This window comes from Rhincodon typus, unplaced genomic scaffold (assembly GCF_021869965.1).
Source record: "Rhincodon typus isolate 14 unplaced genomic scaffold, sRhiTyp1.1 hic_rhity00003175, whole genome shotgun sequence".
Taxonomy (NCBI): Eukaryota; Metazoa; Chordata; class Chondrichthyes; order Orectolobiformes; family Rhincodontidae; genus Rhincodon; species Rhincodon typus.
This window is the reverse complement of record NW_025968813.1, coordinates 1-10,519: the sequence shown is the minus strand read 5'-3', so window position 1 is coordinate 10,519 and position 10,519 is coordinate 1. Positions and strand designations below refer to the sequence as shown.

The 10,519-nt window shown below is 39.4% G+C and overlaps 1 protein-coding gene across 1 annotated transcript in view; it reads left to right on the top strand.

Moving 5' to 3' along the window:
* LOC125481699 overlaps positions 1–9,998 on the top strand; it is a gene marked incomplete at both ends in the record, with an annotated part of 19,500 nt that extends 9,502 nt beyond the window's left edge. Inside the window, 2 exons of the mRNA XM_048593581.1 lie at positions 1,982–2,198; positions 9,825–9,998. Of these exons, the coding sequence (XP_048449538.1) occupies positions 1,982–2,198; positions 9,825–9,998 (391 nt within the window). The remainder of the gene's footprint in view (positions 1–1,981; positions 2,199–9,824) is intronic.
* Between the last annotated feature and the right edge of the window lie 521 nt (positions 9,999–10,519).

Below are 10,519 nucleotides of genomic sequence, written 5' to 3'. Positions count from 1 at the left end.
TCTGATGAAGGGTCTAGGCCCGAAACGTCAGCCTCTCTGCTCCTATGATGCTGCTTGGCCTGCTGTGTTCATCCAGCCCTGCACCTTGTTGTCTCGGATTCTCCAGCATCTGCAGTTCCTACTATCTCTGATTAGAACTTAAGAGAAGTGATTCAAATTGACAAATTTTGAAGTTTTGAATGGTCCACTCCTATCAAAAATTATTTTCATGTTTGTTTTCTATTTTATAAAACAGTACTTGTATTCAGTAAAGCAATAATGAAGGCAACTTTGGAGATTAAAAATTATTTATTCTTTCCAACCCAAAGTCTCAGATACACAAATAATATTATTTTTCCTTTTAAAATTTTTGTATATTCAGTTAACCTTATCTACAATATTGCTTATTTTATTGTGGACCATAACATTTTGGTAAGTTGGCAGCAAATACAGCAGTCTCCCATGTATGTCGTATTTTTTCTGTTTCCCGTTAATAATTTTAACGCCAAAGTGTGGCAAGTAGAGCTTTTTTTCAAAAATGCAATATTGATATTCTTATTCCAATTTGATTTTTGTCTCATCTTTTCTGTTCTGGAGATGTTGAGTTTGTCTTGGCAATTTCCAAGGATATAATCAATTTTTGAGCATTTTGCCAACTCTACCTAGATCATGCACAAAGAATAATGAGCACCTGTAAGTTGTAACCTGGAATAAATCATTCAATATAGATCAAAGATTCTGAATCTGAACTTTTCTGACATTAAGAATTAATATTACAGTAATTTGGTATGTTTACCCACTAAGCCAATGGATTTCTTTATTTAAAATAAAATCCAAGTTAAAATTTTATTACAGATGCATCTTTAAATTGAATGCACATGAATTAGTTTTGTTAGAAATTGATTTAGTTCCATACAGTGCTTTTGTAAATTTACCTGACACTTTCTGTTGTAGCGCTGTCTTGTCATTCAAATTAAACCAGGGATCCCTTGAATGAATTCTGAAGGTGATAACACATTGTGGAGCTGGAGCAACACAGCAGGCCAGGAGCAGGAAAGTTGACGTTTTGGGTCAGGACCCTTCTTCAGAAATGGGGGAGGGGGGAGGGGAAGGGAGCTCAGAAATAAATAGAGAGAGGAGGAGTGGGGCTGGGGTAGGTAGATGGGATGGTAATAGGTGAGTGTAGGTAGGCAGTGGTGGGGATTGGATCGGTCATTGAGGTGGGAGGAGCAGATAGGTTGGAGAGAAGATGGACAGGTTGTGTCAGGTCAAGGAGGTGGGAATGAGAAGGAGGGTTGGTCATGGGATGAGGATGGGGGTGGGGAGATTTTGAAACTGGTAAAGTCCACATTAAGACCATTGGGTTGTAGGCTCCCGAGGCGGAATATGAGTTGCTGCTGCTCCAGTTTGCGGGTGCCATCATTGTGACACTGGAGGAGGCCCAGGATGTCGCCCAGGGAGGGGGAGGGGGAGTTGAAATGGTTCACGACCAGAAGGGAACATTCCCTCCCACCTATCCGCTCCTCCCACCGCACTGACCAATCCCCACCACTCCCTACCTGCACTGACGTATCACCATCCCACCTACCTTCCCCAACTCCACCCCTCCTCTCTATTTATTTCTGAGCTCCCTTCCACCTCCCCCATTTCTGAACAAGGGTGCCGACATGAAACGTCTACTTTCCTGCTCCTCTGATGCTGCCTGGCCTGCTGTGTTCCTCCAACTGCACACTGTGTTATCTCTAACTCCAGCATTGGCAGTTCTTACTAGGTCTGAAGGCAAAACTTGTTGCAACTGAAGCAGTTAACAGTACACTATTAAGAACACTTACTTGCATTTGTAGCCCCCCTTTTTAAATATAATGAAATATCACTGAATTGATTGTTAAGTCAATAAATTATCTTATTAGATTCACTTCCACCCTTAGCTGGAACATAATTAAGCCATTCCAGCTATATCAATTTGAAATTGGTAACAAAAACATAATTTTTTTTGTACTAGAATGTTTTGAGGAGAGGAAGTAGTCCTGGTAGTTTGGAAGTGCCAAAAGATCTTCCTGATTTGTTGAACCGGCAGAACCAGACCAGACCAGTCGATGACCCAGGCATCCCATCCGAATGGACTTCCCCAGCCAGTGCTGGAAGTAGTGATCTCATTAGTTCTGACAGCCATTCGGATTCTTTCAATGCTTTCCAATATGATGGACGAAAATTTGAGAGTAAGTATGTACTCACTATGCTTTTTCTGTTCAAGTTTTAAGGTGTATTCATTTTATCAATAAAATGAATGACCTACTTTATCTTTGAAATAAATTTATGAATCAATAACTGTAGCTTTGGATTGATTTATGATGATGTGAATTTCCTTTGATTTCTCAAAGTGGAATCCAAATTTCACCCACCTATATGTATTGAGGATCTTCTCTCTTATGCAGCTATTTAATGTACTATCAATGTACCATGCATTCTTTCGAAATAGTTAAAGTGGTGAATGTCTATTTGACCATAAATCTTCTCTTGATGCATCACCTGCCAAAACTTGATGTTCACTGTGTGCCAAACAAGAAAGAATTATATTGCTCATTGAAGCATATTGTACATTTTATAGGAGTCAAGCAATTTTAATTGAGTCTGGTTAAACTGCACTTAGTAAATGAATAGAAATGTCATCCTCATGCAAATAGATGCTACATGTAGGTTTGTTCATGATGCAGATGGAAGATCGAGGGTTTACGTTAAGTTAAGTCTAAGACTGAAGTCAATTGCAATTATAGACTGAGCTGGGCAAATCAACATTCTGTGGGGATTACTGATTCCAACTAGTTACTAACATGCCAGGTAGAGGCATCTCTTTACAATATTCACAGAATTCATTAGGTTAACCAAATTAATGTAAAAATGGGTTTCTTCATGAAGGTAATAAAAACAAAATACTGCAAAAGCTGGAATCTGAAAAAGAAAACACAATGTGGGAGAAACTCGGCAGGTTTTGCAGCATCTGTGCAGAGAGAAACAGAATTAATGTTTCAAGTTTGATATGCTATTTCTTCAGTTAAGTTCAGAATCAAAATGTTAACTCTATTTCTGTATCTACACATTGTGTCAGCCCTACTGAGTTTCTCCAGCATTTTCTATGTTTGTTTTATATAGCAAAGATAGCTGCAAACAGTCAGGTTGGAACACTGGAGCTTACGTCCCCTGGCCCACTGTGGCATTGTCCTTTGATGTGTTTTGTTGCTAAAAGTCTATATTCTTTTAGCAACCAGGTGCATAGAAAAATGTTGTTGCTTATTAACTCCTGCTAGTCGCTACCTCTCTATTATCAGTGGTGTTCCTGAACATCGGGCAGTGCATCATAGTCTTGTGATTATTTGGGTGTTTCATGATTAATGTCTGATTGGTTTCTTAAGGGTGATAGTCACCTTATCAATGTCATTGCATGTTATTTTCTGGCTGGCTCCTTATGGTCTCAGTGACATGTGAGATCATTATTTCTCAGAGCTTTTTTTCGTTGTTTCATTATAGTTTTCTCTTCAGGTGCTAAGATACCTAACAATGTTTTCTTTGGGAGAGATAGTAGGAACTGCAGATGCTGGAGAATCTGAGATAACAAGGTGTAGAGCTGGATGAACACAGGCCAAGCAGCATCAGAGGAGCAGGAAGGCTGACGTTTCGGGCCTAGACCCTTCTTCAGAAAAACATTTTCTTTGTTCTTTTTGTTTGGAATGAGATGTATGTTGTCACGTCTGTTTGATTGATAATAGGGCTCATTGTCTCAAACAACTTTCTGGGTATCTGTGTATCGTTCAGAGTTCTTAATGGATCAGATGCTGATCAGTGTGTTTTTTTGATAAAGGAGCTATCTGCTACTGTGCATTTTTAATTGTGGTTGTTGATGCCTGGGCTTGGCTTAAATAACAATAGCAGAAGTAACAAAATTGCATCCAACCTTAAAACTAGAACAGAAATTGTAAGGAAGGTAATAACTCAAAATCTATAGGAAGTGTGAATAAGTCAGTTAATAAAGACAATCATTGTTAAAACTGAGATAGTGATTAACTCAGGTAGTGAAGTATACTTGCATGAAACATTCAGTTGAAAAGTCAAAAGAGCTACATATTTACAAAACTGATTACAATGCCATCACAATACTTCATTCTTAAGTAAGGATACACCAATTTAAAAGTAAGTGGTTACTTCTTTTTAAGATGCTCCAAGTTAAACTAAAATAATTTATGATATGGAACTAAAAAGCTCCAAACCTCTGAACCATGTTTGCTTAATGTAATAGGCCTTTGAGTACAAATTGATGTGTTATTTCGCTAGGGAGTTCTAGGCCCCAGAGTTTAGCATATTTTCAGCTGACATGCTTTGCAGTATTTGATCTGTAATAAGGAAAATCAATGCTTCATAACATTTGTCCTGTAATTAAACTGTGAGCCATTAGGTAATGTGGTGTGTTTCACTTGGCAACTAAACATATAGTTACATCATGTGATGTACTGGTGTCCAATCCTGAATACAATTTAACAGAATAGAATTTTGGATTAGTCAATTGATATACTTTGATTTCTTGATCAACACACATATCTAAACGGCAAATAAATTGTCGGATAATAAGCTCAAACATGCTTCTCCCCACATTGAGAATAACATGTCTAGGCTATTTTATCTGTATCATAGGTGACCTGTAATTCTAACAAAACTAATTCATGTGCATAGAGTTTAAGAGTAGAGAGCTTATGCTGGAACTGTATAAAGTGTTGGTCAGGCTACAATGAGAGTATAATCCACATTATAGGAGGAATTCGAGAGGTGCAAAGGAGATTTACCAGGATGTTGCCTGGGCTGGAGAGTTTTATTTATGAAAAGATATTGGATAGACTGGGCTTATTTTCTTTGGAGCAGAGGAGACTAAGGCGAGGACAGGACTGAGATACATAAAATTCTGAGGGTGGAGACAGGGTACACAGGAAGAAAACGTTTTCCTTGGTGGAAGGATCGTTGTCCAGGGTCATACATTTAAAGTAACAGGCAGGAGGTTTAGGGTGGATGCAAAGAAAAATTTTTTCATCCAGTGGATGGTGGGAATTTGGTACTCACTACCTGCCAGACTGATAGAGGCAGAAGCCTCATAACATTTAAGAAGTATTAGATGCACGCTTGCGATGTGAAGGCATCCAAGGCTCTGGGCCAAGTGTTGGAAAATAGGATTAGAATAATTAAATGTTTATATTTGATCAATTTTGTGCAATTGGACCTCTATGGCCCATGAGTATTGCTACTGGGAATTTAGAATTACAATTTACCTATGACACAGATTACAAGTTGTTTTTGCTGACAGGCAGGAAGAACACAATGATCAACATCCCTAGGACCAAGAGTTTTGACCAAAGATTCAGATTCACAGAAACTGCCAAATTGTTATTGGAAGAATGTTAGAATTCATTATTAATGAGGTAGTGTAAAGACTTTAGAAAATTAAAAATTTGTAATTCAGTCAGTCAGATATCATGTGGTTTTGTGAAAGGCAAATAGTTTTTGTCAAATTTATTAGTTCTTTGAGGCTGTAACAGGCAGCGTGAATAAAGTTGGACTATTAAATGTTGTGTTTTTGGATTGCCAAAAAGCATTTGACAAGATATCATGTAAGGCTACTGGAGAAGAAACAAGCCCACGGTGTTGAGGTGTTAAATTAGCAGTAAGCTACTTTAAGCGTGAAGAAAACCAGTTTATCTTACATTCAGCAGTTGTTGTAAGCTTTTGATTAGTAAACCAGAGATTAGGTATATGAGTGAAACAGCCAGCCTGCGCCTCTTGCAAACCACTGGAAGCCTCCTGAGAAGTATAGAGCAGCATCCTGACCAATTCAAAAATCATCTCAGCAATTTTTGTGAATAGGAACCACTGTACTGCTTTTCCAGCTTTCCTTCTGTTCATAACTGATGTTTGTTTTCCCGTCTGTGTGAATATTAATAAAGGGATTAGAGTTGGATTCATGCAGTTATGAGTTGACAGTTGATAATCATTTACCTATAGCTGAAGACTAGTTATTTGTAAAAAACAGTAATTTTTGTTAAGTATAGAAACCTGGTCTGTGCTTTCTGTCAACCTGGGTTTGAAAGGCACATAAATTGAGGAATCTTTGTGTACTTCTAAAGACCTTAGATTTTATGATGACACCAGGAGTAGCAGGGCTTGATATCCAGTACTCTACCACAGTGAGTTGCAACAGTCTATGATAAAGCAGAATTGCTGTTGCCAATTTGAACTGCTTACAAGCACATACAAAACTTAAACAATTTCTACCCCCACAAATTAAGTGTAATGGAGCAATTTGAAGATGAAACAAAGCTGAGTGGAACACTGAGTTATGAGTAGGATGCAGAGATAGAACATAGAATTACTGTACAGGCCCTTTGGCCCACAGTGTTGTGCTGACTTATTATCCTACTCTAAGATCAAACTTACCTGCATAACCTTCATTTTACTATCATCCATGTGCCTATCCAAGAGTTGCTTAAATGTCCCTAATGTATCTGACTCTACTACCATCACTGGCAGTGCGTTCCATGCACCCACCACACTGTGTAAAAAACCTACCTCTGACATCTCCCCTATACCTTCCTCCAATCACCTTAAAATTATGTCCCCTCGTGATAGTCATTTCTGCCCTGGGAAAAAGTCTGCTCTGTTGCAGAGTAATTTGGATGGGCTGAGTGAGTGGGCAAATGCATGGCAGATGTGGTATAATGTGGATACATGTGAGATTACCCACATTGGTAGCAAAAATAAGAAAGCAGATTGTTATTTGAATGGCTATAAATTGAGAGAGGGGAATCCTTAATGAGACCTGAGTGTTCTTGTGTACCAGTTGCTGAAAGTAAGCAAACACATACAGCAGGCAGTAAAGATGGCAAACTGTATGCTGGCATTCATAGAGAGAGAATTCAAGTACAGAAACAAGAATGTCTTCTGCAATTATGTAGGGCATTGGTGAGGCCACATCTGGAATATTGGATACAGGTTTGGTCTACATATCTGAGGAAGGATGTTCTTGCTGTAGAAGGAGTGCAGCGAAGGTGTAACAAAATGTTTCCTGAGATGGCGGCTCTGCCGTACAGGCAAGTTTGAGCTGGTTATGACTGTATTCACTGGAGTTTAGAAACTATAAAATTCTAACAGGACTACACTGGTTGAATGAAGGAAGATCTTCCTAATGGTGGGGGAGTCCAGAAGAGGTTGGAGGTGGGGGCTTGGTGTCATAGATTAAGGATAAGGGGTAAACCTTCCAGGACTAAGATGAGGATAAATTTCTTAACTGAGAGAGTGGTGAGCCTGGAATTGACTACCACACATTTCAACTAAACGTATTGGAGTATAACCAGATGTTGTGTGATTTCTGACCTTGTCCACCCCAGCCCAACACTGTACCTCCACAGAATGTTTTCAAGGAGCAGATGGATACAGCTCATGACTAAAGGTATCGAGGGTTATGGGGGAGGGGGAGAAGGATTTAGGGTATGAGCTCATGATCATCCTGAATGTTGGAGCAGGCTTAAAGGGATGAATGGCTTTTTCCTGCTACTTTCTATGTTTGTGTGAACCTCGTTGGCAAAGCTGGAATTTCCTGCCTGCACCTTGAACTAAGTGGCATGCCAGTCTGTTTCAAAGGGCTGTTAAGAGTCTCCTTATTGCTGTGGGTCTGGAGTCACATATAGGCAAGGTTGGCAGATTTCCTTCCCTAAAGAATATTAGCAAACCAGTTGGGGTTTTACAACTGTTGGCAATGGTTGCGTAGTCGTCATTAAGCTGTTTATTTCTTTGATTTCAGATTTCAGTTCACCATTTGTCTTTGGTGACTTTTGAGCCAGTGTTCCCAGAACATTAGGCTGGGTTTCTGGATTACTAATCCAGTGACGTTACCACTTCACCAATGCCTCCCCACCTCGGAAATATGAGCAAATTACTTTGCCTTCAGTAGAACTCTTTGCTTCCTTAAACCATGTGAATAATTTCTTTTTCTAAAGGAATTTTTTTTATCCTTTAGCCAGACCTTTTTAACTCCCATTCAAGCTTGGAAATTGATCATTCCTTGTCCAAGTTTTTTTTTCACTAAGAACTCTGACTTTTTTTTTAATTAACCTATTTTACTAACCAATCCATTTGGAGATGTTACCACACACCACTGGAACAGATGGAACTTGAACCCAGGTTGTTTGGTTCAGGGGTAAGGACAGTATCACTGCATCACAAGAGGGCTCCAAACTCTTGACTTTGTAAAGTAGACAAGTTAATTAAACCTAGGTTAGTTTGATTTCCCTTTATATTGGTGGTTGTTTATTTTTTTCTTGACCATGCTTTTCAAATTTTCTTGCACTTAAAATTCAGATTTTTAAAACTAAAATTTATATTCTGGAATGTATGAATTATGAGCTAGATATTCACAAGTGGTAGCCTTAACAGTCAGTTTATTATTATCTAATCAGAACTAATGTCTCAACACTGTATAGTTAAATGGAGGCCTGAGTGTTTTCCACTCAAGGATAGTTAAACGTCATTGCATTTTTACTTCTAAATCAGTTCTGTCAAATAGTGACCAACATTTGCAACACTGCTACGTAGACCAGTTTGCTGTTTAGATATTATGTTAAGTCAAGTCTGTATTTGACTGATTTGAATCTGTCCAATTTGTGGTGGAAATCATGTTATGGATACCCTGTAAGGGCCTACTGTCAGACAAATCCCTCTTAAATTGGTATTGCTTGACTACGACAGTCTAGAAGACGCAACAATGCCTCTTCTTCCTCAGGTAGCTCAGGGAATGTGGCATGTCCATAAAGTCCCCCGCCAGCTTCTACAGATGCACCTTTGAAAGCATGCTGTCCGGATACATAACAACCTAGCATGGCATTAGCTTTATCCAGGATGTAAGAAAGTACAGAAGGTGGTGTGCACAGCCCAGGCCATCACGGAAGCCAACCCTCCATCCATGAACTCCATTTACACAGATCACTGCTGCGGAAAGGCAGCCAACATCATCAAAGACCCATCGCATCCCGGTAATGATCTCCTATAACCTCTGCCTTCAGGCAGAAGATACAGAAGCTTGAACACACGCATGAGTCGGTTCAGGAACAGCTTCTTCCCTGCTGTTATCAGACTGATGAATGGACTCTGTAGCCTTAAATAACACTGATCTTGCTGATGTTGAGCATTTTTAAGAGACCGCTAATTGGTTGGCAGAATTGACATCTGTTATACTGGCTGAACCACTTTATAGAGTCAGACCCTTCGATCTAACTCATCCATGCCAACCTGGTTTGCCAAGTTAAACCAGTCCGATTTGCCTACCAATGGCCCATATTCCTCTAAATCTTTTGTATTCATGTACCTGCATCTGCCACTTTCTCTGGCAGTTCATTCCACATGTGAACCACCCTCTGTGTTAAAAAGTTGCCCTTCAGATAGGTCCCTTTTAAATCTTTCTCCTCTCACCTTAAAACTATGACATCTAGTTTTGCACTCTCCTACCCTAGGGCAAAGACCTTTGCTATTCACCTTATCTATTCCCTTCACAATTTTGTAAACCTCTATAAGGTCACCCTTCAACCTCCTACGCTCCTTTGATTATTTTTGTACATGATTTTTGGTTCTACAATGCCTTTGCAAACACTTTTAGAGTTCTTTTGTATTTATTTCCTCTTGCATCTCTACTTAGAAAGTCCAAGTTTTTGCTACTGTTAAAACTTATATGATTTGCACAATCTTCTCAGTCATACTTTGCCATGTTTTTTTGCTCAAGAAGGGGTTCATAATGGTCATTGTTTTTGGTTCTGTTGTAGGCTTTACATTTGGCAGTGAAACCACTTCTATCATATACACTGAAGCAGATCTAGGACCACTACGGCAAACAGATGCTGAGCAAGAATTGACAAATTTAACTGCTATTCACATTGATTCCGAAACTAGCAGCCTCAATCTGCAGACCACTTCAGTTGACACAGTTACAATCACAGGTATGTTGTGCTTGCTGAGGAAAGGTAAAAGTCAGCTGTTGACATTTAACATAGTCCTATTTTGATGCTTCTCTTGCCACACTTTTGTGGTTTTAAAATAAGGTATTTTTCACCTGTAAATAAAGACTTTCATTCAGTTCTTGGGATGTGGATATCAGTGGCAAGGCTAACTTTTCTTGTCCGTCCCTAACTGCCTTGGAATAGGTGATGATGAGCAGCCTTGTTGAACTGTTGTACTGCTTATTGTGTACGCACACCTGTAGTGCTTTTAAGTATTGAATTCCAGAACTTTGACAAAGTGATAATAAAGAAACAGCAATGTACATGAATCAGAGATAGTAGGAACTGCAGATGCTGGAGAATCCGAGACAACAAGGTGCAGGGCTGGATGAACACAGCAGGCCAAGCAGCATCATAGGAGCAGAGAGGCTGACGTTTCGGGCCTAGACCCTTCATCAGAAAAGGGGGAGGGGAAGGGGGTTTTGAAATAAATAGGGAGAGAGTGGGAGGCGGATAGAAGA